General features: G+C 39.5%; 3 protein-coding genes and 1 long non-coding RNA gene across 5 annotated transcripts in view; 2 read left to right on the top strand and 2 right to left on the bottom strand.

Moving 5' to 3' along the window:
- The first annotated feature begins 1331 nt into the window (after window positions 1-1331).
- On the top strand, window positions 1332-2742 carry LOC135933781 (uncharacterized). The gene is made up of 4 exons (XR_010573936.1): window positions 1332-1409; window positions 1526-1558; window positions 1863-2046; window positions 2503-2742. It is a non-coding gene; the product is annotated as an uncharacterized LOC135933781 (long non-coding RNA).
- A 4761-nt stretch (window positions 2743-7503) lies between these two features.
- Window positions 7504-9196, bottom strand: LOC134641356 (C5a anaphylatoxin chemotactic receptor 1-like). Its single transcript, XM_063493742.1, has 2 exons — window positions 9162-9196; window positions 7504-8968 (listed from the first exon to the last, which is right to left on the bottom strand). Exon 2 carries the CDS (start codon window positions 8954-8956, stop codon window positions 7925-7927), a length of 1032 nt encoding a protein of 343 aa, XP_063349812.1. The 5' UTR covers window positions 8957-8968; window positions 9162-9196; the 3' UTR covers window positions 7504-7924.
- Window positions 9197-10267: 1071 nt separating this feature from the next.
- lbhl (LBH regulator of WNT signaling pathway, like) lies at window positions 10268-17692 on the bottom strand. 2 transcript variants are annotated; one of them, XM_063493462.1, is made up of 4 exons: window positions 17325-17692; window positions 13826-13929; window positions 13157-13451; window positions 10268-11248 (listed from the first exon to the last, which is right to left on the bottom strand). In XM_063493462.1, exons 2-4 carry the CDS (start codon window positions 13895-13897, stop codon window positions 11178-11180), a joined length of 438 nt encoding a protein of 145 aa, XP_063349532.1. In that variant the 5' UTR covers window positions 13898-13929; window positions 17325-17692; the 3' UTR covers window positions 10268-11177. The 2 variants fall into 2 exon arrangements, with proteins under 2 accessions (XP_063349532.1, XP_063349531.1); XM_063493461.1 differs by having other exon boundaries at window positions 13826-13901; window positions 17325-17691.
- A 2324-nt stretch (window positions 17693-20016) lies between these two features.
- The window catches only part of polr2i (RNA polymerase II subunit I), an 8925-nt gene continuing 2895 nt past the window's right edge, over window positions 20017-26046 (top strand). Inside the window, exons 1-4 of the mRNA XM_063494159.1 lie at window positions 20017-20214; window positions 20360-20414; window positions 25228-25301; window positions 25744-25818. Of these exons, the coding sequence (XP_063350229.1) occupies window positions 20153-20214; window positions 20360-20414; window positions 25228-25301; window positions 25744-25818 (266 nt within the window). The 5' untranslated portion in view covers window positions 20017-20152. The remainder of the gene's footprint in view (window positions 20215-20359; window positions 20415-25227; window positions 25302-25743; window positions 25819-26046) is intronic.

Below are 26046 nucleotides of genomic sequence, written 5' to 3'. Positions count from 1 at the left end.
TTTGAATAACAGTAAAAAAAAAACTTGTTAATGTTGTACATTAACGAGTTTTTTTTTTTACTGTTATTTAAATTGTGTCTACTTCTTACAATCCGGCAACAAATAAATTGCACTGCGAACAAAGTATATCAACAAAGAAAACATTTTCGTTTCATAATTTCTTCGTTATATTCCCTTACAAAGCTAGCTTTAACGCTTCGAGCTTTCCTTTGTTCTTGCCGTCGCCTCGGCGCTTGACCCAGACTTTCGCTCTGTAGTTGCTTAGTACTACAAAAAATTCTAAATCTGTGATATATGATTGATAAACGTAAAGTTAACTGTATAAACGTGTTCAATGACTTTGTTACTTTTGATCATTGGAGAGCACTCGCTTCAATGCGCACACGAAAACTTTAGACTCAGTTTGAATGCTCACGCAGCATGCGTGACTGTACGTTGCACGCTCACCTAACTTTAAGTTGCACGCATACATGACTTTCCGTTTGTGCCTTGAATAATGAATAAGGCTACGTCCGCACGTACCAGCGTATTTTTGAAACCGCTGATTTTTCTATGCGTTTGCACCTTTTGTCCACACGTAATGTATGTCTGGCCGTACATTGTGTTTGTATTTCCAGGCACATTTCACGAAGCAGAACGCAGTCTTCAGAGATATCCACGTGAATGCTGTGATACGTCTGACCTTCAGTCCGAAGAAGAAACCCAGACCAGTCTTAAAAGAAAGCACAAGTAAAACCTTTATATTCACAAACATATCTTTGATTGTTAAGAATTTATGATCTTGTCTTTTATACATATCTGTGGTGCTTGCATACTGCAATATCACCACATAATATAGTCCAAAAAGTGGAAGTTTGTAAACTTTTTAAAAATGCAAAGCCGTGTACACTTGTGCACTTCAAAAATTCATTGTATACTGTACCTTCTTGCACGTCTCTGTTTCCTGTGTGTGTTGTTAGAAATCAAACTAACTTTAGGAAACAATATGCCAAAAGCATATTTACAATTACTTAAGACCGTTTTTAATTTATTTTCTTTAGACCAAATCCCCTGTACACATATACGGACTCAGAGGATGAGTTTTTTTGTGGGGAAAGCCTACAAAAAAACGGTTTCCCCAGGCCCCTTGAGTGAAAATACCAGGTAATAAAATACTGTCTAGTGTCTGTGTACATATCTGTGTCTGACACGAGGAAACTTTTTTGACAAGTTGTCTTGTATTCTTAAATACTTAAAAAATTATCTTTTTCTAAACAGCCCTCATCACTCCGCAGTCTGCCCCCCAGCCCACTGATAGCAACCATCATAATGCCCCACCCAGCTTCCGGCACCTTTCGCCACTCTGGCACAAACCGACACAGCTTTGCGATCTCGCCAGCATGCAGAGTCTGATGTCTTCCCTATAGATGGTATGCTTTTAAAAAAGCTTTAAAGCTGCATCACAATGTCATTGTACTCTTATCTAAAAAAAAAACCTAATTTATACTCCTGAATGTCATCTTGTTGTGATTTTTTTTTTCTGTAGATTCCAGAGACTCTGTGAGGCCACTATTGCAAGGCAAGTTTGAAAATCTTGGAATTTCACAGTTTACATGGTATAACAAATATATGTGACAGGCAAAAACTAGTAAACACTTTTAGCAGTTACAAGAACTAACAAATGAATATCCAACAAAAGGGAATAGAAATACATTGCACTGCCAATACTTTGGTTTATTCTTTGTATGACTTGAAAATCAGGCTTTAGGGAAAACTAAATGACATGTTTCTATCATCAATTACATGAAGTAAACACACAAGCACTTGCATACACATTTAAGACATGAGACTCGCTAATTCCATCTCATAAAATGTGTCTATAGGTGAGACGCTTTGCGTTGATTGGTGCTGCTGGACCACACTGGAGGTGCGAGTCCGCCGTGTAATGGTTTATGCCATTACAAAGGAGCTGGCCTCTGTACTCAACTGGGCAGGGAAAAAATACCAAGGACCAGACAAAGCAAAAAAGGGCATTTAAAGAGACAGCGCCGTGCAGATGCATATTTGGTAAGTTTTAACATTTATTGTAGTTTTATTAGCCTAAAGTGAACAATAAAGGGATCAATTGATGTGCTGGGTGCGTTTCACATTTCCTATGTCTGTTTTTTGCTATATTACTTTGTCTTTCTTAATAACAAGACTTTCATGTCCGGTTAATCTGGAGATGGAGTCTTTGGCCTTCGGCTTGTTTTGTCCTCGGGTTGTACACTTTGTACAGCCCGAGGACCCATGTTTTCTTTTTTTTTTAAAGGATACACGGCACACCATGCTAAGACATATCGCATTTTCAGCTTATAGCTCTTTGGGAATCAAATGCGGCAGTTTGCTGATTTCCGCCTGGTGACTTTCATGTTTATCAGCCTAGGAGTTTACATACTTTCTCCCTGCTGAAGACAATTAACAAGAGCTTATTCATGTGCTCTAATTCCCTTTTTTTGTGTGTGTGTCTATTTTTTGTCCTAGATGGCCTGGCGCAGCAGGTAGGGGCGAACTCTATGTCTGAGTTGGTCTTTGCTCAAGCAGTCCAGAAATGGCTCAGATATGCTCCAGATCGTACGGGTGGCACGCAGGACGCACATCATCCATCCCCATCCCGGAGTAAATAATAAAAAGTGACGTGAAACATAGAAATGTAAATAGGAAACTTTGTCTTTTAATAAAGTATTTTGCAAATGATACATGTCTATTGACCTTTTTTGGTTTTTTGGTTTTTTCAATAAAAAGCAACTGTGCGAAAGAGGTGGAAAATCAACATCATAGTTCAACAGTGTTTCAATATCAGAATCTGACATTGTTTCAATGTCAACAGTGTTAGAAAATATAACGTCGAATCAATGTCAGGTTTCAACATTGATTCAACATCAAAACCTGACGTTGTTTCAATGTTAAAAATGGGTGCAAGAGTGATGTTGGGTCAACGTCACACTTCAACGTTGCTTCAATGACGTCGCCTGATATTGACTCAACATTGTTTCAATGTTTCCTTGCTATCTGGGAAACAACTTCTCCAAACCAAAGCACAAACAAAACAATAAGTAAAACAGGCTGATCTAAAGTATGATTAAAGTTCAGCCTGATTAATATAAATGTCACTGACAGTTGCTAATATATTGGAAAACCAAAATACTTACCACTGAGTTGATGTCTTTCTGTCCAACAACAGGAGTGCTGGTCCCGATCGGCCTCAAAGACAGTAAGAAGCAAGCAGAGGGAGAAAAAACAGAACATTTTTCAGAAACTGATTTGATCCTTAATGGCTGTGCAATCATTGTAACATAGAGTTTGCTTATGTTGTTAAATAAAGGCTAGATTTGACATTAATAGATGCCACAGATGTTCAAAAGCTGCCACAAAGCATGAAAAAAAAAATAGAAGTCTCTGAAAACGTCGGAGCATTTTTGCAAATATGTGATGTCTTGATAAATCGAGCAGATATTTGAAATGTACACAGCTACATTCTCGCCTGAAAATATCTTAAAAGTTTATTTTGTGACCCAGAAAAAGTAATAAGTTTTTTAGCCGCGCTCCTCCGCCATTGCCGCGCTTACAAGTACGCACAGGCTCCGACAACCGTGGCCGACAAATGTGATCCTCCTTTTCCCCAGATTACCCTTTCTGGGTCACAAAATAACCTTTTAAGATATTTTCAGGCGAGAATGTAGCTGTGTAATGCTCAAATATCTACTTAATTTATCAAAATATCACATATTTGCAAAAGTGCTTCCACGTTTTCGGAGAGCTCTGTTATTCACCCCCACACCTATCCCACCCCTAACGGCTGCACCTCCCAAAGAATTTTGTCTGGGCTCTTATCTCACTTTTTTAATTTCAAACAATCAACAGAAAATTTCACCGACATAGTTTTATGTAAGGTTTTTAAGGCTGTGGTGTTAATTTTTAAGTAACATGAGCCCAGCGGCAGCAGCAACGCTAGGCTAACACTAACTAGCTAGCAAGATTTTAAACCTGGTGCTAAACTAAGAGAAGCCACAAATCAGTTTGAATAAGAGTAAACATTTACTCACCAAGTCAGTGTATCAGGTAAAGATCCACAACAATGACAACAATAATATCTTGAGCTGAAGCGTTTGCTCAACATATTCCATACAGAATGCACCGTGAACATGCGGACTGATCAGGGAGGGAGGAGGACGGTAGTCACGTGGCATTTTCAAAACACATCTTTCATCCTTCCGCACAGAGAAGCAAAACTTCCAGCTTACTTAGTTTTTCTAAGTTAAGACAACTCAAATAAATGGAGTTTATCAGCATTTTTGCATAAAAAGTACTGGTAACTTATTTAAATTGAGTTCTAATAACAAATTGATAAAAACTGAGTTCAGCCTATTTAATATTTTTAATTAAACACAATATTACATTTTACAGTGTTCCTCCTCCACCTCCCATATGACCGCCCCCACCTTGCAGCTGGCAGGAAGGATGGAAGGAGCCTCCTCTGGTTCCGTGCTGTGGGCAAACTGCTGGGAGAGCGCATCCAGTTTGATGTTATGGGAAACTGGTCGATATGAAATGGAAAAGTTGAAACAGTTAAAGAATAAAGACGTGCCTGATGAGCATTTACCCTCTTGGCTGAGCGAAGATACATGAGATTCTTATGATCTATCCAAATCACAACGGGATGCTCAGCACACTCCAGCGAGTGCCACCACTCCTCCAACGCAAGTTTCACAGCCAGGAGCTCCCTGTCCCCCACATCATAATTTTGTTTTTGTGGGAGAAAGGCAGCAAGAGAAAAAGGCACATGGTTCGAGCTTGGAACGTGTTTTGTAAAAGCACTACTCCAACCCCAACATTGGAAGCATCAACTTCTATGATAAATGGTTAGTGGACATCCTGGTGAATCAGGACTGGAGCCTTGGAAAATAGGTTTTTGAGTTATGCAAAAGCGGCATCGGCCTCATGAGACCAGGTGAAAGAGAGCTTAGTGAGGCATGTGAAAGGTGCTGCTACCTGACTGTACTTACAAATGAAGGGACAGTAGAAATTAGCAAGCCCAAGTAATCTCTGTAGGTGTTTCCTGGAGGTGGGAATTGGCCTTTCCATCACCTGCCCCCCTGCAAGGATATAGGGGGGCAGGTAACCAACCACCAAATGTAACCGACAAATGACACAGAGTTAGAGTGGAATTCACATTTTTCTGCTTTGATGTAGAGTTACTTCTCAAGCAATCGCTGGAGCACTGCACAGACATGAGCTTGGTGTTCAGTGGGGGTTTTTGAGAAGATCAGAAAGTCATCCAGATAAACAAACCTGTCCAGAAAATCTAGAAACCAGAAGTAACTGTATTGCACAATTGCAAGGGTTGTGGAGAGGTAAGGTGAGTGCTTTGTCTTTACTGAAGACTTCAGCAAAAACATGCACAAGACCGAAAGCGTCACTCCCTCTCCTCCAAAGATAGCTGCAATCTACAGATACATCAGTTCCGGGGCAGGCTCGCTGACGGAGGAGGTAGAAACCCTCTACAACTACCTGGCTCAACTACCTGGTTCCCCAGAAAACGCCTCTGGCTCAGGGGAAGCAGCGTCCCGGAAACAGGGCGTAAACGAAAACATGGCTGAGCCTTGGGGAATAGGAGTGGCTGTCTCTAGAGGAGGTGGCGGTATAGGTGCGGCTGCAGCAGCTTCCAGTCTGGGTGCTCCACTGGGCTGGGATTCTTGGATGGCCGTAAGAATCTTAGCCTGGCTGTCACTGAGGGATTTTCACTGAGCCAAAAGGTACTCGATTGATTGCTTTTGGCTAACGAGTATCCCACCCTGCATCGTGATAGCCGTCTGGGTTGGATCTGCAGGGTCCATAGTCCATAGCCAGATCATGTTGTCACAGCTATTATTTCATACTATTTCATTATCAATAAATGTTACAGAGAAATAGACAAAAGACAGTCTCCCTTCAGCGGAAGCATAAAATTATATGGTTTGAAAATGCCATAAATAAACCTAGGTGCAGCTGGAGAGACTATTTTTGGCATTGCTGTGATTTTTATACCCAGTGCACTGATTTGGTGAGAAAATATTTATTCTTATTCAGACTGTTTTTGTGCCTTCTCTCAGTTTAGCACTAGGTTTATGAACTTGCTAGCTACTAGATAAGAGCCAAGGCTAAACTTTTCCGGAAGGTTTAGCCGTTAGGGGGCGAGGCTTTTTTCAGTCCATATGAACTTTTGTAACATATGAACTGTATATTCTCTACCCCTGTATTTATTCTAATGGTTTGTGGCAGTTTTTGAACATCAGTGGCATCTGTTAATGTCAAATCTAGGCAAGGGGTTGGAGGTGTGGTGTGCTCAAAATATAGCTATTCCCCCCAGTAAAATTTGTAGTGGAATATTTCTAATTATAGACATTAAGTATTCTAACATTTTTGGGGGACAGAAAAGGGAAAAAAATAATTAATTGTTTTACTATATGCACAAATTATAATGGTGCATTTTATCATTACTTCTATGAAATGGTTGCTCAAAGAATTGCCAATTACATCACACATACAAAACTACAAATCTTTCATTATGGAAGCTGTTGGAGAGGCTGGATGTTTGGATGGTTAGAGGTCGATGAACCCTGAATTAGACAAGTGGGAGAACATGGATGGCATCTTATTTTTATGTACTGGACATTTTAATAATAAGTTCCACTTTCTTTCCTAAGAGCGTCCTCTACACTTCTATACAAATCTAATATATTCATATGTATTATTCCTTTCAACTTAATAATTTCCATTTTGTATAAGGCTTTCCAGTTCATTAAAGACTTGCTAATGTTTGTTTTAATCAGCTATTATGACACTGGTATTAAATTCCTGCTTATTATAAAAAAAACTGCCACAGTAGTCATTACTAGATGTTATTAAATAGAGACAGGCAGTTCTGCATTTTGCAGCTCTGTTTCCTGCTTATTACACAGAAACTACCAGAGATATTTCCAGATAATAGTCACACTTTTTAAAGTTAGTCTCAATAGGTTATTAATGTGTTATTAAATGGAAACAGGCAGTTTTACATTTTGCTGCTTGATTTTCTGCTTATTAGAATTTAGCAGGACTTGAAATGTTTGTCAGTGGGTAAAAAAATTAGTATTATGCACTCAGAAAAATCAGGCTATTCTTTGTCTTGTCTTGCACAAGCTGGTCAGCCGCAGTTGTTATGAGGTACAGTCTAAATTTAATATCCCTTATCTTTCTTGCCTGTCTAAAACATGTTTGAAACATGTTTGTCCTACAGCAGCCACAGTAGGCCACATGTGGTGTCCAATACACTTATATGATACAGGTTATTAATGATAAGGTCCACCTGTTTTTTAACCTTAAGAAATGGAGCTTCAGAGATTTAAAGTGTGTCTCTCTCTTGTGGTGTATGAAAATAACACTTACTGCACCTTCTGTAATTACAGGTGTGAAGAAATCAAACTTCTGTGTATATATTTTATTTCTGTCCAGGATTTGAACAAAAACATGACAAAAAGGCAGACGATACATGATAAAAAACAAATACCTCAATAGAATCTAAAATATTCCTTTTGTGAGAGAAAAAACTAGAAGTGCCAAGAGTTTTGTTGCATAAGACGTGATGTTTCACAGAAATGTTGCAGAATGAGTAACGGTTCCACATTTGAAACCTCTAAAGATTCTTTAAAACATATTTACTTACCACCCAACTTAACCAGAAAAAAGTCTTAATAGCTCATGAAAAGTGAAGGCAGGGTATTTGTATCCACAGACCTTTTTTTTGTTCATATAAATCAAGTCAAATCTAATGGCTCATATCCAAGCCAAGGCCAGCAGAATTTACTTATTCTTTTGTGAAACTTCAACTGTGATGGAAATTGGTATATTACAGCAGTCCTGTCTGTGTTTTAGAGTCAGTACACGATCATATTTTTGTCATCTCCTTGCCATTACTGGTGCTCTTGGTGTCCATATGGGTGATGCTGATCTTGGTGGTCGGGTCCTCGCTGATGAAGTGGAGGATGTTACGCAGGGAGCGGTTCATGCTGTCTTTGAAGCTTTGACCCAGACACACATAGAGCATAGGGTTGAGGCAGCTGTTGAAGTAAGCCAGGCAGAGCGCTAGAACGTGTGCCTGGTGAAGTTTGGGGCTCACAGAGGAAACCCGAGGGGTGGTCAGTATGAGGAAATCCACAATGTGCAGAGGTATCCAGCACAAGAAGAAGCTCAGCACCACAGCGATGATGACTCTCAGTGTTTTCTTGGACCGGACCCGACCTCGTGTCATTCCCCTCTGTGTCTTGCTGAAGACCACCAAGTGACAAACTAAAATAACCAGGAAAGGAATAATGAATCCAATCAGGAAGCGAAAAACAGAGACAGGCCAGGCACTGTCTACAGTGTACTCCATCCTACACTCTCTCTTCTCGTCACCTGCCTCAATCTGCTTGGCGTACACAAACTGTGGGATACTGCCTATCAGGGCCAGGACCCACACAGCAACACATCCATAAGCACCCTGTTTGGGTCGCCTGTGGTTCTGACACCAGATGGGTCTGATGACCAGCAACAAACGATCCACGCTGATCACAACCAGCTGCAGGATGCTGCAGTACATCACCAGGTAAAACAGGCCTCTGATGAGCATGCAGGCCAGCGGACCGAAGTGCCAGTGGTCGTCGTGGACCAGAGGGACCATAAGCAAGGGGATGGAGAGGCAGCACAGAAGATCAGCCAAAGCGAGGTTGAGGAACCAGAGGGAGGTGACAGAGCGGGACATGCAGAACCCCGTCACCCACACCACCAGAGCATTTCCAGGCACACCCAGCAGGACCACAAGGCTGTACATGACCAGAGCCACAATCTGGATCGGCTTAATCTCAGGAGTCACAGACTCAATGCCAGTAAATGTGTAATTATCATCAGGATATGTGTTATTATAGTCACCGTAATCCATGATTCCTTAAAACTGTGAAGTATAGGGTATAGATTAGTGTTGTGCATAAAATTAACATTAGAATGAGAGAATGATTGATTCAACAATATGTGAGACAAATGATTCATCGAAAATATTTTCATGACTCACTAAAATAATACAGTTCAATCCAGAAAAGCTAATGTTTGTTTTTTAAATTCAAACTAATACTTTAGTATTAACTCACCGACTGTTCAGCCTCTGTTCGTGTTGCTCTGTCACCACTGAGAGGAAGTTGTAGAGCTGGTCTGCTTCTGTGCTTTATATTCTCACCCCACCCCACACAAACACAATTGCACAAGATTCCTGCTGAAAGTACAAGTCCACTGCATATGAGTGTACATTTGATGACTGCAATAAAAAAAATTGGTTAATGTAAAAATGCAGTTTTTATGTCAAAATTTAAGTGTAACTTCACAGGAAATAATTAAATCATAGTTTTTACACTGAGAAAAAAAACAAAACAAACGGAAGCTGACCTTGACTGCTTTGTCGTGTATGCTTTATTCACCAGTTTACTGGTAGTGCTACAAATTATTTTTCCCTTATTTCAGTGCTCACTATAAAATAAAAGCTCTATTGATATGTCAGGATCGGTAATTTTAAAAATAATTACTTCAAATGTCTATCTTGTCAAAATAAAAGTCTTAATAATCGTGTTTAAAGTATGAATACTAAATGTCATGGAGTAGCCCTGTGACTTCTAATCACACAACACAGCATGCTCGTACTGTAGCCTTGCCATGCATGAAATTCTAGGAAATTAAAAGTTTTAGAGTTTTAAAATATAAATCTCAGTTGTACTCCCAATTGCAATTGGTCGGGTTTTTTTTAGACCTTTAAGCCTAGTGGTATAGTCATTATCTTGGGGGATTGTGCTATAAAGGAAGCAGAGTTTTGGAGATGTTTGCAGCATGATTTCATTGTATGTGGTTTCAGATAGCTAGATATGTTTCCTACTTTTACCTAACACCTGTCTTTTGATAATGGATTAAGCAATGTTATAAGATAATTTAGTATTTAATTGTTATTTTTTTTGGATTATCTGGCAGGAGATTGTGTATCATTGTGTATCAGGCCATGGTGCTAAGGAGGCCACAGTGGCTGTACTCCCAGGACCTCCAGCTGTAATGAGTCACAGCCTGGTCCAGAATGGCTTCCTCAATCAGTGTACTTAGTTTTGGATTGGTGTATTGTAGTGCCAATAACACTGAACTGTTCAACTGTGTGAAGGCCTTTTTATTTTTTGCAGTAATTAATCATTTTGCAAAAACACTCAAAAATGATTTCCTGTTTCAATGGGACAAAAGACTTTATTGCCAAACTTGAAACAATAATTTTACAGTAACACATCATCTTTATCATATATACATATTATTCACAAATTAGCCTACTCACAACCTATAGTACAGTAAAAGAACTAGAGTTTCAGCTGTGGTAATAGAAAACAAGTAGAGCTCCCTTTGTGTTGATCACCATGCATCACATTGCTTCTGAAAAGTGATTTCTGCAACCTTGTGGAAAATGCTGATATTATGCTGATATTACACAACAGCAGTGAGCATCTGTCACTCCCATGATGTAGCTGCCTCATAGACGAGTTTAAATCAAACAATATCATGCCTGAATTTTAACGCAAAGTAGGTTTTTAAAAATGTGATTCTCCAAACATTCAAGACATATCAGAGTAGAACTGCATGTGTGTCCAGAGAACAGCCAACTCATTTTACAGTACTGTAACACATACTACATACTAAAGGTATGACTAGGTAAATATCCTCAAGAAGACTGACTGTGAGACAGAAAAATGAATTAAAGAGACAGAGAAACACATTTGCATAAACATAAATACGTGTGAGGAAAATTGAGTGGCAGGATTTCCTGTTTTTAACAAAATCAGGAAATGACAAAGAAGATCAAACACAGAGTCAGCAAAATGTTCTCTAGAAGGTGAAAAATTGCTGACTTTGGAAGAACGTGGGTTTGCTTCCCGTTGCACACACAGTCTTGTCATAGTCCACCTCTTATTGTGCACATCGGTATAAAGACGAACATTAAAGTCCCAGCTGGCATGGAGTTGTTACCATGTAAAACACATTATCAGTACAGTATTTGTTTAATTTTGTCATAGTTGCTGTCATAAGTACATATTGCGATGCTTCCTCGCTGGTTTCTCAGAGACGGTGAGTCCTCAGAGGTAAGGTCAGTTGAAGGCTGGAGCACTGCTGGGTGGAAGTGTAGGAGTGTCATCTCTGAATGCATCCGACTGAAGGTCTGCAGAAAAAATAGGGTGAGTTTGAAAATTTAATTTCAGTGTAGAATACTTTCACCGAACAAGTTATTTTTTCATACCGCTCTGGTCCCTTAAACATGATGAAACATTTTTTCCTACTCTTTCTTTTTATAAATTTAATGAATCAGTATTTTCCAAAATAAAAACCAGCAACAAGCGCTTCTTAATTCAGTTCAGTTCAATTTTATTTATATAGCGCCAAATCACAACAACAGTCGCCTCAAGGTAGACCCTACAACAATACATACAGAGAGAAACCCAACAATCATATGACCCCTTAAAAGCAAGCACTTTGGTGACAGTGGGAAGGAAAAACTCTTTTAACAGGAAGAAACCTCCAGCAGAACCAGGCTTAGGGAGGGGCGGCCATCGGCCGTGACCAGTTGGGATGAGGGGAGGAAGACAGGACAAAACACATGCTATGGAAGCGAGTGGGAGATTAATAACAAGTAGTGATTCAATGCACATGTTAACACATAGTGAGTGAGAAAGGACATATCCTGGTCAAAAAAGACTCCAAGATTCCTCACAGTGTCACAGGAAGTCAAGGTAATGCCATCCAGAGTAAGTATCTGGTTAGATACCATATTCCTAGGACTTTGTACAAGTACAATAACCTCAGTTTTATCTGAATTTAGAAGCAGAAAGTTAGAGGTCATCCAGGTTCTTATATATTTAAGGCATTCCTGCAGTTTAACAAGTTTGTGTGTGTTATCTGGAGTCTGTTAGAGAGATATGATTCAAACCACTGCAGTGCAGTATCTGTAATACCTTCAGGTACTGCACTGCAGTGGGTACTGCGCATACCTTATCATTAGCTTAAATGTCTCCTAAGTAGCCAAAAAGTAAAGCAAAACATATTAAAACATTTCAAATTATATTCCAAATAAACAAGCATGGGCTTGTTAATCCTTTACATTAACCATATAATACATACTACTTCATTTCATTAACAACTTCGACACTAGCAAAGACTCACACACCTTGTAGTCTGTATTCTGTATTTAAAAACCTTCTCTCCTTTGTCTTTTTCTGTCATTCAGAAGCTTTTACCTCCGTCTGTAACTCTGTATCAATTAGATGTAACAGAAACCTCTACTCTTCTCCATGTTTCCTAATAGCAATGTCCCACAGGCTGTGAAGTAAACCACAGCAGCAGGTCACCAAAATGATGTTGACGATTTTGTTTGCCAGGCAAATCCACTTTGTTTGGATTTTTGTGTAGAAATAGTTTAATACTAATACCATTTTGTACCTACATTTTAGGTTACATCTTTGAGTATGTTAGTGGCAGAGGAATGGTGATTTTTCAGTCTGAATCATCAGGCTTTACTTCCTGATTTGGAGAGCTGTAATGCTGAGCTCTCAAAAATGCAACGGGAAAAGGATGAGATGGATGACTTTGTAGGTTGCCAATCCAACTGAAAGTTAGAAATGGTACTAGTAGCTTTGGTTGTAGCTCCAGCTAGTACAACCACTTTTACACTTTACACAGGATGGTCTTGTTTGAATCATGACTGCGTGTCTGGTATTTCGTTGTGAAGCACTTTGTGATGTTTATCTCAAAAACTGCTATAAAAAGGAAATTATACTGTCATACAAAATACAGACATTGACTTGAGAAATGAGAAACCTTTTGTTTACCAATGTATCTAAAACTTATCAAAACTTTCTGTCACCTGACTCCCTAACAAACTGATCCCGTAAGCTTAATTTCTATATAGGAATTAATAAAACAAAAGTGATTAAAAATAAGCAGTACCATAGTGAGTAAAGGGGCAGCAAACAAATTTTCATGTTTATGGTTTCACATGCATATGTTTTCTTTTTTTTTCAATTTGTAATAAAACAGCATTTGAATATATATGACTACCTTATGTGCAACTCACCAATGAGTGTCAAGCCTTGCTGCTGATTCAGTATAACCGATGTCTCCTCTTCCTCCTCCTCTTCTCCCCAATCTGCAATGTTGGCCGGGGGGATGCACTGCTCCAGGAACAGGTCCTCCTCATCTTCCTCCATGTCCATGTTCTCTGGAGGCCAACGCAGCTCTCCACTCTCCACCTCGCTCACCTCAGTTGGTTCCACAACAATAGAGGGTAGACGTTCCTTCTCGTGCTCGTGGCCCAGGCAGTTCAGAGAGGTCTCGGGGTCCAGGACAACCTCAACAGGGTCAGGAAAGATCTGGGGGAAGAAGTTGATTGTGTCATGAGCAGTATATTGAATTAAAACTCTGTAGAAGCCTGTAAATAAACTTAATTAGTAATTCTACAAATTGTTTTATGTTTTTCCTTATCTATCCCAGGATCACACACACACGCACACACACACCTACGCAATATCGGGGCCTTGGATTTTGTGTACTTACTATTATTCGGGTTTTTAATCCTTGTTTGTATCTGCATTTGAGTCTCTTCAGCTAAGCATTTCAAGACATTTTAAAGTATCAACTGTAACACAGAACTCCAATCATAACTATAACTCAATCAGACTTAGCTGCTATGCTAAAAATATTTGACAGAGATCTGTCGCAGTATGATTCTAGGGTATTATGTTACCTGGATTGGCAGTCTTTGGTCTTTACTCTGCATGTCTTCACATTCTGGATTCTGACCACTCATCTCCTCCATACCTCTGCAGATGAAACAAAGTCATATCAATCCTAGAAGAGGAATTCAAAAAAAAAAAGCATGCACCACATTTAGCATGGACTAAAAAATTCTTTCTAATACTGCAAAAGCACATGAGCGTGTGCATGTTTACTTTAGAAGAGTCCAGAACCCCAATTGAAGTGCAATCTAAATGTCAGCTTAATGTAAAGTGCTCAAAGGAAATTCATGATGCTGCAGACACAGCTGTGCAGCCCCCGCTGCTGCGTGCCAATCGAACTACAAATCATGTCGTTTGGTTTTCCATGAAACAGCATCATTGCCCCTTGTGTCATTGCTGAATTACACTAGGATCACATTATCTAACATGGCTTTTCATTCGTCAGAGATTTCCTGCCCTACATCATGCTGGCTAAAGCTGGTCCGACCATGCACAAATATGTGCATCTCCTAATACATGCAAGCACTATCTAGATTAGTGCAGACCACAAATGGGGTTTGATACCAAAATGGATTATGTGGTTTGGCGATCATATTTTATTTTCTGACAGGAAGCCAAGCATCCTGTTTTGGCTTGCGTCCCTCACACCCCCAATCTGCCTCAGTCATCAGTAAAGTTTTTGTTGCATAAAAAAAAATGTTTACATGACCGTCATCAGACGTCTAGCCGCCAGCAGCTTTGATGAAGCCACTTGTTTCAGTTACATGGATAAGTCCGTGTCCATAGCCAACTTTAGTCTGTTTACGTTGTCCAGAAAAGCAGACGAAAGGGATTAAGAAGGGCTGAGGCTCCATCTGAATCCTCTTTTTATCCCTCTTCCTTGCTTCCTTGTCTCTATTTCTCAGTATGTCTCAGCGTGTGTCCTCTCTCCATAAGTACCAGTCACGGTTTGTTGCCTGGTGTAATGACACAGTCTGCTCAATCTCGCTTACTGTTTAATGAAATTTCCACTGAAAGACAGATCTAATCTACTTTTTGGTATTTGCAGTCACATGTCTCATCAAACTAAAGAGGCAAATCTAATTATTTTTACATAGAAGCCGAAGCCGAGAAGATGAAGGGGACCTTTTAGCCTCTTCCTGAGATACGCAGCACTCAGACCCCAGTTCTTCACTCTTGTCAAAGTCAAAGCACAAAAGAGAGCATAAACAAGCCAATGCAAGTGTCTGCTTGGAAGGTTTCAAAGGCATTTGCAGCTAAAATTAAAGTGCATGAGGATCGGTGCTTTGGATCAACAGCATTAAGGATGGTCTGAGAATATGTAAAAAATATTTGAAATCCAAAAATAATTTGTTTTCTCATGTTTTCGTGTGTAGGCTGAGACTTCAATCAGTGAGTTTCCCTCTTCCTCCCTGTCTCTCTCTAATTGAATGGTTTTTTTAATAGTTGACTTCAGTCGATTTCTGATTTTGTCACTCATATTGACATGCTCAAAGTTACATATTGCATGACACGACAACTGAAGAAACGCTAAGCCAGTTTGCACAACCGGCAAAATGAGGACATCGTGTTCTTCCCCAAATAGGATCAGCTTTGGGAGTACTCTATCATTTTTTTTGACCCACTTGTGAATGTGTGCAGCCCTACAATTCAATTTCTGATATTGTGCTGTTGACAATTGTGCCACACTAAGCTGTTTGTGTGCCACCTGGGGTTGGAAACTATTATGATGAATGAGCTTAACCCCCATGTAATCCCTCTCATGTACACTCGCTCTAAACACCTGCACGTTTTAGCACGGTCAACAATCGGGCTTTGTTTGCCCTGTGCGCTGCATTTGGCTGTTAACGCAAAAGTATGCTTTATCGCTAGCAGACATTTAGGCTTCTTTTATGTGCACAGGCCAGCTGATTAGTTTTAAAAAATGCATCTAAATTTAGTCAAGTGTTAGTGTTAAACCAAGCCTGAAGTTTACACCTAAAGGCGAAGATTCGTGTCACCAGAAAGAGGAAGCTACAGGCGATAAAGAGCCGCACCATCGCAAAAGGTTTGATCATTAAAACGATAAAGTGGATGGCAAGCTGAGTGCTAAGTATATCTCCTTTCCTGTTTCTCTCACATTTTCTATTTCCTTATCATTTTCCTGTAGATGTTTCTTTTTTCTAACTTCACACATTTACTTTTCTTTCAGGTCAGAGGTCACATAACTGGATCACAATCTGGCCACATCAGTTACACTATAAGGTGCTGCGGTTGTGCAATAAATGAAAACGTACTGATGAAATCGTGAGGAAAGATTGCAGCAAACTTTAAAACGTTCCTATTTTATTGTTGCTACTTATTTATACTTCCCCAGCATCACTACACTTAGATGTTTCTGTAGTTGAAAATGTAAGATGGAAGGTATGAAATGGCTCATGGCCTCTGTTTGCTCTTGACCTTTCAAGACCACAAAAACATTCAAAACATGCAAAAAGTAAGAAAAAAAAAGGAGAAAAGTGTTTTCACTTTTTACAAACATGCAATAAATAAGACTGGATCCTGTGAAATCTCCAACATATACAATACATGCCAGTTAAACCTTTTATAGGTCAGGCCAACATCTAGTTTTGTCATTTCTAATTAATTTTTTATTTTTATCTAACTTTGACTTTTTGTTTTTGTGAATGAGTTTTGGTGTAGTTTGTTTCCAGAGTGGATTTTCTTCTTTCAGTTTAGTTTATATTCTTTGAATTTGTTTATTTTTAGTGTATTATTTGTTAGTTTCAGTGTCAGTTTTAGCTTTTCTAATTATTATTGTATGGTGGGAATATCTCAGAGGCAACATTTAAGAAAATCAGCACAGGTATTACAATAAAAACAGAACTCCTTGAAACATTTTTATTTTATTTTTGTTAGTTTTCCCGAGTTCACAAAATCATGTCAGTTTTGTTTTCAAGTCTAATTTTTATTTTTTAAAGATGTCAAATATTTTTTCACAATTTTGGCTTTTAGTTTAGTTTTGTTGTCTATGTTAATCTGGGTTTATTCTTTAACCTCCAGAAACACTAATGTGTAAAGCTAGTTATTAATGGTCAGTGGACCATGTGTTACGACTGTTTCACTGTTTCCAGTGTCACATATTTGTGACTTGGAGGAAAGTTTTTAAAGTTCACAGGGTTCATGGATCCATCTGCTATCACGGCTGCCCACAAGGACCGAAAAGCTTCAGAAAAAGTTGCTGAGGTGACCTAAGGGTGGAATGAGTTTGTCATCAAGAGTTATATGTTTCCACAGCGTGGGTCTTATTTCTGATAAAGGCACAATCTGCTGCTTGACTGTGCATGACTGTATCTTCCTGACACTTCTGCTGAGTTACTTTCAGAAGATGCACAGTGACGATAAGATCTTAAAGTGGAACTTGAGGGGGACTTTAGGCTGAGAGAACATGCAGCAGTTTTCCATGTAATCGTTATCCAAGATTAAAATGCACACAGTGACACGACCACAAGGTTCATTGCCTCTTACCCATCAGTTGCTGTCAGGCATATGTCCTCTCCATCTTGGCACAGTGTCACAGTGGTGAAGCTCGGCTCATCCGCTGGTGATACGAGAGGGGGTGCAGGGGGAGGTGAACAACTCCCACAGCAGTCCCCCCCTGCAGGACCCTCATTGAGGTTTTCAGCCTCCAGGGCGAAACCTGGATGGGGAGGGCTCCAAACTCTCAGGGATCCCAGGTGTTTAGCAGATGGTGAAGGAGGTGGCTCCACTAGTCAGGCAGGAGAACACCCGTGTCTCACTTGTCCAGATCAGTGCTGAGTCCACTTGTCCAAAGCATACACGCTCTCTGTCGTCTCCCGTATCCGACTTCCTTCCTCGTGTCTCTGTCATTATCCCTCCCTGTCCCACCCCACTGCCAGGCTTTGGAGAGGAGCAGGATTAGCGTCTCTTTCGATTACGGAGGCTGCATGGGTGACGTCAGGCAGGCTTGACAGTCCCCTCTGATGAGTTGGCACACTGGGTCGCTGGTGCATCTGGGCAGAAACATACAAAGGGCACACAGATGGCCTGTGGTCGTGCTGTTGGTGGATGTTTAAATCAACTTGCCATGGGCACAACTGCACATGAGATGGACATGCATTTGCATGTTTTATTATGAAATCCTTCCTATCCCTCCCATTCTGTCTGTTTCCCCATCATGACTCTGTGTGTGTCGTTGCTCCATCAGTGGATTTAGATTTGGACGATTCATGGAATTAGCCCAGGGATCAAGGGCTCGGGGGTGGGAAGGGGATACAGTGTATATATATATAACAGGCAGCAAGTATTGCAAAACAGGCAGAGCACTAGTAACAGCAGTGTTTAATCCCCTCTGCAGCCTAAGTCAATAGGATAAATATGGGACGAGGAAGGAAAGGAGCCTGTGCAACATGAAAGGCATCCTTCTTCTCTAGAACCTGGATGAATTTTTAGTTTAAGAAATCAGGGAACTCCACCCATGATGTCACAGCTGAGACTCCTCCGTAATCAGGACAGTACTTTCCCTATTAACTCAAGTGTCAGTTATACCGTCTTCAACTCAGATTCATGTGTTTTAAAAATGGACACATCATGCTTTTCTTTATTTTATATCATATGGCTGTTGCAGTGGTGGGTGCTCATATTGAACATGGCCAATCTGGTTACAGCTAATGAGGTCAGCACTTGGCAAACATACACGAGCCAAAACTTAAGCTTCAGACTGCTCTAAACACTCACTTTTCTTTTCTTTTTTTTTCTTTTTTTGCTCTGTATGTCAAAGTGAAGGGACATCTTTAATATAATGGTCTCAAACTCATAGCATAGGAGCGTTTGCTTGCTTGCTTGCTTTGCTTAAATGTAAATCAGTTCTCTTTCCAAGCCTTAAAGAAAAAGATACAGTACATTATAATTTCCAAGTCTGCTGTCAATTTGAATTAGGGTCTCATTGCTATGCTTGCAACAAAATGCACACAGATATTAAAATAATTTGATTAGGTTGTGCAAAATAAAATGTCTAAAAGTTTTATGTCTTTCATATTTGTGCAACTATTTTTTTAAATGGAACATTTATTGAATCTTCTCACAATTTAAAAGTCATATTTGCTACATCCGGCATTTTTTAAGCATGTATTATTCAATTTATCTGTGCTTACAGGGGGAAACGGTCACACTGATTATGTAAAAGTCTAAAAAAAAAAATCTTTAAAAAGGTTTTTAAAAACTGTATGTATCAAATATGTTACACTAGGCAATAAGGGGTTAATAACATTGTAATAATAGCTTTGTTTTCTTCAAGTGTCCAATAAGACATGGCAGTGCTAATTGGCTGCGCACAATATCAGGGCCATCTGTGTGCCTGACGATAATGACTGACTTAACCAAGGTTAATTCGGATTAGTGACATTAGTGTCAAAATGTCAATTAGATTTTGACTGGGTTTGTCTTTATATTGCACAGAGTTAGTACCACACAGATGAGGACCAAAATAACATGAAGACCAATCATTTAAGCCAGTGCGACATGAATCTTGAAGGTTTGAATAGGATTGGTTATGAACAATATGTAGTATGGGTTTTCTGTGTTTTTATGATGACTGGTCTGTGTGAAAGCTGTTCTTACCACAGACTGTTTGAAGAGATAGATGTAGTGACTATGTAGTGATTATGAGTTTACTCACTGATTTTGTGCGTTACTATTTATAAACTTCGAGTCTAGCATCAATGTCGTCAACTTTTTGTTGTTGCTTTGCTTTGTTTCTTAGACACTAGTTACCAAATTTGGAGGAGAGGGTGGAACTGCTTGGTGACAACACACACTTGCACAATACAAAACAAAAACATTAGAGCAATTCTTTTTTTCTTTTTTTAGTTCAGTTCAACTTTCTTTATATACTGCAGCACCAAATCACAACAACATTCGCCCCGAGGTGCTTTATATTGTAAGGTAAACACACTACGATAATGCAACAATAACCAGAAGGAGTGGAAAATGTGTGATGTTTTTAAAATAAGTCTACTGGGTTCACTCATCTAACCTAGACACATGCTTCTGACAAAATTAAGTAAGCAATTTAAACCCTTGTCTTTTTCACTTGTACATGCATTGCTTCACTTCTGTTCATCTTTTGACTAATACAACAGGTCTACAAATGTGTATCAATGCTTATTCTGTCCTCCAGCCATTTGTAGGCGCTATTTGGAAAAAAGGCAGAGCCAAAATCGTTTACGCATGCGCATACGGTCTGTTTTTAAACTTGAGGAGTGAGGCGGTAGACATTAACAACATTTGAAATTAATTGAGTTCATTACTTTTGTCCACAATAAATCGTTTCTCCGATGGATTTAGACGGTGGGACGTACGAGCCGGGATTTGTTGGCATACGGTTTTGTCAAGAATGGTGAGTGTTTGTCTATTTTAGAGGACGTCTACGTTTACCTAGCCGGCTAGGCTAGACGCACATTAACGTAATATTGTATGAACTGAAGGAATACGTACGCATAATTGAAATGAAAACCCATTAACCACTTGGTTTTGTCTTCCAGTAACAACATGTTGTATCCTAAAGAAGACAAGGAGAACCGCATCCTGCTGTATGCTGTAAGTTTGTGCTCCTCACGTGTGTGTTAGCCAACAAGTATTAGTGCTACTTTCTTTAAAATTAGCTAATCCACGATACGGCAACACTCTTCTAACAGTCCGGATTATAAAACGAATGGTTAAAATGACAGCTTTAATTTTAATTTTCCCTAGTTTGCTTATTTTACACCCCCTATGTTACAATCGGTGAATACAATCAGAGTTTATAGCACATTAAAAACTAGTTGACCAAAGTGCTGTAGACGCTATATATATATATATATATATATATATATATATATATATATATATATATATATATATATATATATATATATATATATGCATCACTCACTTAGAGATGAATGGGGAAGGAACCTTTCTGTCATGGTCAATAGTAGTGAGTGGAAAGATGTATGAAAATATGCTTCATCAGTTTGTTTGTAATCATCTCAAAACAATGCAATTACAGATTTTACACAGAATAATCTCAACCATTGACATAGTTTCAACCCCAGTCTTTTGCTTGAAATGCAAGGCAGAAATTAGTACCCTAACTCATTGTGTTTGGTGTTGTCATAAGCTGCAAACGTACTGGTCTAGTGTATGATTAGAAGTGAAAAATACATCGAAGCTGAAAACAGAGATGGGCCTAGTCTCTTGCTGTCAGAATATCTTATGTGCATATCAAGTTCAAAAGTCCAGTGTTTTATAAAACTTTGGAACCCTGTTTGATCTACTTGAAAACTGATGTCTACCATCTTGCTGTTGGGATTTTTTTTCTAAAGATTGTAATAATGCTGGGCTGATTATTGCATATTATTGTTGCAGTTGCTGGTGTTTTATGTGAGACTAAACTAAATTAAATAATTTGATATATTACAAAATATAAGAAATAGCTCTAATATATACAAATAGCTCAATTATAAAAATCCAGAATATTACAGACATTAAATGCTGCAAAACAGCTGTAAAACGTTGTTATTTTTACTGTAGAGGATGTAACTATTGCTCAGTGTACTTTACATTAGTTGGAGGAGTTGTACAGGCAGGAGTGATTTCCTCTGTTGTTCAGTGGTGCATTTGGGTAATCTTGGTCTCTAACTAAACATTCTCCTGTGACTGGCCATGTCATGGAGTGGGTGCCAGGTATTGTCCAGCACTGGGAAACAGTAAATATAATTGGGTTGAAACAAAAAAACAAAACCTAAATTTAAAATGGGAAAAGATCATCATCGAATGAAACAATAATAGAAATAAATAGGACTTCACTTGCAGGATATCCTATTCAACTAGAAATGCAAGCCACCACCAGAAATGCTCTAATGTCACTGCTTATGAGCTTAGATCGAGGAATGTCCAAGAACACCTGGTTTGTAGACTTAAAGGCTCTGGTAGGAGTATACAACTATAAGATTTCAGTTCAGAGACTCTTAAAAACAAGTCATAAAAATACAGATTTTAACTGGATCATGAAATGGACTGGGAGCTGGAGTTGCTGCATTTTGTACAGGCAATGAAGTAATTAATAATCAAAGCCTGCATTCAGAAACTTAGAATAGTCAAATCAAGAGCTAATGGAGGCAGAAGTTACTGTCTTAGGCTACGTCCACACTAGCCCGGATAGATTTGAAATGGCGTTTTCGTCTGAAAACGCTCCGGGTCCACACTAGCGTTTTCAGTCGTTTTCACAGAGTTGTGCGTCCACATTGAAACGGCCCAAAACGCTTACGTTCCAGTCCTGCGCATGCGCAAAAGCGAGTGAGGATTAAAGAATTTGAAGAAAAGCTGTCTGGAGCATGTACAAACTGATATTAATCTTTTTTAGGGCTGTCAAAATTGAGAGCAATCAAAACAACTGCTGTATAATGCACTCCGCTATCTTTGTTTAATTGGTCACATGACTGCATCACATGACTAAAATGCGTCATCGTTTTAGAAAGTCTGCGTTTTCAAGTGTCCACACTGCGATGGGACAGCTCCGTTTTGAAATGTATGCGTTTTCAAGAGCGTTTTCAAAACGCTGCGTTTTTCCTTGAGGAAAACGGCGTCTCAGTGTGGACGGAAGGCCAAAACAGAGAGAAAACTATGCGTTTTCAAACGAAAACGCATTAGTGTGGACGTAGTCTTAACGTCATGTGGAGGGAGGTACGCCTTCACCTTACCAAGGAGCCCTCATTGAAAAAGGCTTGTCTTAACAGCAGATCTAAAAGCACAGTCAAATATCACACCAAGGTTCCTTGCAGCCAGGTGACAGTAAAAAGCTCAAAGACTGATGGAGCTCTCCTTTCCATCTTAATGATTGGGATGCCCAAAAAAAAAAAAATTTTCTGGTTCGTTTTTGTTCAGGTTTGACAGGTTTATCTCCATCTATGATTGAATATCACTTAGACAGTACTACCAGAGCCCGAATACAAACACAGCTGGTCATCTGCAAAGCAATAAAAGTAGATGCTGTACTTTTTAAAAATGGGTTCCAAATAAAGAAATGTATAATGAAAATAAAATGGGACCTAATACAGAACCTTAAGGTACCCCAAGTGGTTACATAGATGATAAATACTGACCTAAGTGGACAGAGAAACTCCTGACTGACAAATAGTTACAGTGGCTTGCAAAAGTATTCGGCCCCCTTGAACTTTTCCACATTTTGTCACATTACAGCCACAAACATGAATCAATTTTATTGGAATTCCACGTGAAAGACCAATACAAAGTGGTGTACACGTGAGAAGTGGAACGAAAATCATACATGATTCCAAACATTTTTTACAAATAAATAACTGAAAAGTGGGGTGTGCGTAATTATTCAGCCCCCTGAGTCAATACTTTGTAGAACCACCTTTTGCTGCAATTACAGCTGCCAGTCTTTTAGGGTATGTCTCTAACAGCTTTGCGGCGACTGAAATTCTTGCCCATTCTTCTTTGCAAAACAGCTCCAGCTCAGTCAGATTAGATGGACAGCGTTTGTGAACAGCAGTTTTCAGATCTTGCCACAGATTCTCGATTGGATTTAGATCTGGACTTTGACTGGGCCATTCTAACACATGGATATGTTTTGTTTTAAACCATTCCATTGTTGCCCTGGCTTTATGTTTAGGGTCGTTGTCCTGCTGGAAGGTGAACCTCCGCCCCAGTCTCAAGTCTTTTGCAGACTCCAAGAGGTTTTCTTCCAAGATTGCCCTGTATTTGGTTCCATCCATCTTCCCATCAACTCTGACCAGCGTCCCTGTCCCTGCTGAAGAGAAGCACCCCCAGAGCATGATGCTGCCACCACCATATTTGACAGTGGGGATGGTGTGTTCAGAGTGATGTACAGTGTTAGTTTTCCGCCCCACATAGTGTTTTGCATTTTGTCCAAAAAGTTCCATTTTGGTCTCATCTGACCAGAGCACCTTCTTCCACATGTTTGCTGTCTCCCCCACATGGCTTGTGGCAAACTGCAAACGGGACTTCTTATGGTTTTCTGTTAACAATGGCTTTCTTCTTGCCACTCTTCCATAAAAGCCAACTTTGTGCAGTGCACGACTAATAGTTGTCCTATGGACAGATTCCCCCACCTGAGCTGTAGATCTCTGCAGCTCGTCCAGAGTCACCATGGGCCTCTGTGCTGCATTTCTGATCAGCGCTCTCCTTGTTCGGCCTGTGAGTTTAGGTGGACGGCCTTGTCTTGGTAGGTTTACAGTTGTGCCACACTCCTTCCATTTCTGAATGATCGCTTGAACAGTGCTCTGTGGGATGTTCAAGGCTTGGGAAATCTTTTTGTAGCCTAAGCCTGCTTTAAATTTCTCAATAACTTTATCCCTGACCTGTCTGGTGTCTAAATCCAATCGAGAATCTGTGGCAAGATCTGAAAACTGCTGTTCACAAACGCTGTCCATCTAATCTGACTGAGCTGGAGCTGTTTTGCAAAGAAGAATGGGCAAGGATTTCAGTCTGTAGATGTGCAAAGCTGGTAGAGACATACCCTAAAAGACTGGCAGCTGTAATTGCAGCAAAAGGTGTTTCTACAAAGTATTGACTCAGGGGGCTGAATAATTACGCACACCCTACTTTTCAGTTATTTATTTGTAAAAAATGTTTGGAATCATGTATGATTTTCGTTCCACTTCTCACGTGTACACCACTTTGTATTGGTCTTTCACGTGGAATTCCAATAAAATTAATTCATGTTTGTGGCTGTAATGTGACAAAATGTGGAAAAGTTCAAGGGGGCCGAATACTTTTGCAAGCCACTGTATTTAAGACAGTGGTCACCAACCTTTTTTGCACCACGGACCGGTTTAATGTCAGACAGTATTTTCACAGATCAGCCTATAAGGTGTTGCGGATAAATACAACAAATAAAATGACACAAAAACTGGGTTATTTTGTAAATATAATAATAAATGCAGATTCACTGTGTAATTGTGTAACTTCATTAGCAGCGTCCTCCTGAAATGGGCCAACAACATTGAGAGTAACATCCTCCTCTCTGCCCCTTAATGCTCTCTGGTCACTATGGTAACGTGTAAATATTTCTTTCAAAATAAGACACACAACTACAACACGGGAAAAGATCCAGGGAAACCGAGTTAACGATAAAAACCCTGAAAACCCTAAATTTCACACCTGAGCCTCAACTCTCACGGCCCGGTAATAAACGACTCCAAACGACCGCTGATTTAAGACATACATTTTATTGTAATGTATTGTATAAAACGTTGTAAAACCATATGTAATGGAAGACTTTAAAGGAAGATTTTTGTGATACAAGAAGAGAACCACAATAAGTCTGTAATCATTGTACTGAATGTCCTGCTCTTTAACAAAAAAATATCTTGATCTCAAACAGTGCAGGAACTGTGACTACCAACAAGAGGCAGACAACAGCTGTATCTACGTCAATAAAATCACCCATGAGGTTGAGTAAGTAACCACAATACAACATAAATTAGCAAACGTTTTATTTCCCCAATTTGAATAATTCGTCATTTTTCATTGCAGACTGAGTCACACACTAAAGTGGGCGATAACTTCCTATTCAATCGCTGCAGCACTTCTGAAAGCAACCAAAATGGTTATGACATCTAGGGTTAAATGTGCTGTGTAGACACATTCAGCCACACAGATTTGATTGATTTCTCCAAATATGTACAAAAGATTTTCTGTGTACAATTTCAGACAGTGCAAAGCAGCATTTTTATGTGTATTCACACATACTGAATGGCTAATCTTTATTGAAAAAAAATTAGCATTTTTTGCATGTGGGCTTCCTTTTGTAGTGCGCACAGTACTAGAATTTTAGATTGCATTCTTAGGTCATGTCAGTCGATGAGCTCTAAACCTCATGCTTCCATTTTTTTTCCAGTGAACTCACACAAATCATCGCTGATGTATCTCAGGACCCAACACTGCCAAGAACAGAAGACCACCCCTGTCCTAAGTAAGTTTTACCATACCTACTGACCTCACTCAGCGCCCATGCTTCACCTCCAGTTGATGTTTTTAAGGGTATTTTGGGTCATTATCCATTTCCGTTGTGAAGTGCTGGCCAATCAGTTTTTCAGGATTCAGCTGAATCTGAGCAGAGACTATAGCCTTGTTCACTTAATAAATTGCAGTGATCCAGTTCCACTAGCAGCTATACATGCCCATGCCATAACACTGCCTC

Source organism: Pelmatolapia mariae, linkage group LG14 (assembly GCF_036321145.2).
Source record: "Pelmatolapia mariae isolate MD_Pm_ZW linkage group LG14, Pm_UMD_F_2, whole genome shotgun sequence".
NCBI classification, from domain to species: domain Eukaryota; kingdom Metazoa; phylum Chordata; class Actinopteri; order Cichliformes; family Cichlidae; genus Pelmatolapia; species Pelmatolapia mariae.
Note: the sequence above shows the minus strand (reverse complement) of the source record. Positions and strands in the feature narration are given on the sequence as shown.

Excerpts from the sequence above, each read along its gene's own strand:
- LOC134641356 (XM_063493742.1), bottom strand. The coding sequence starts at position 8,956 with ATGGATTACGGTGACTATAATAACACATATCCTGATGATAATTACACA.
- lbhl (XM_063493462.1), bottom strand. The coding sequence starts at position 13,897 with ATGGAGGAGATGAGTGGTCAGAATCCAGAATGTGAAGACATGCAGAGT. Across the intron at positions 13,452-13,825 it reads ACCAAAGACTGCCAATCCAG|ATCTTTCCTGACCCTGTTGA; the intron begins GTAACATAATAC and ends TTCTTCCCCCAG. Across the intron at positions 11,249-13,156 it reads GCAAGGCTTGACACTCATTG|ACCTTCAGTCGGATGCATTC; the intron begins GTGAGTTGCACA and ends TTTTTTCTGCAG.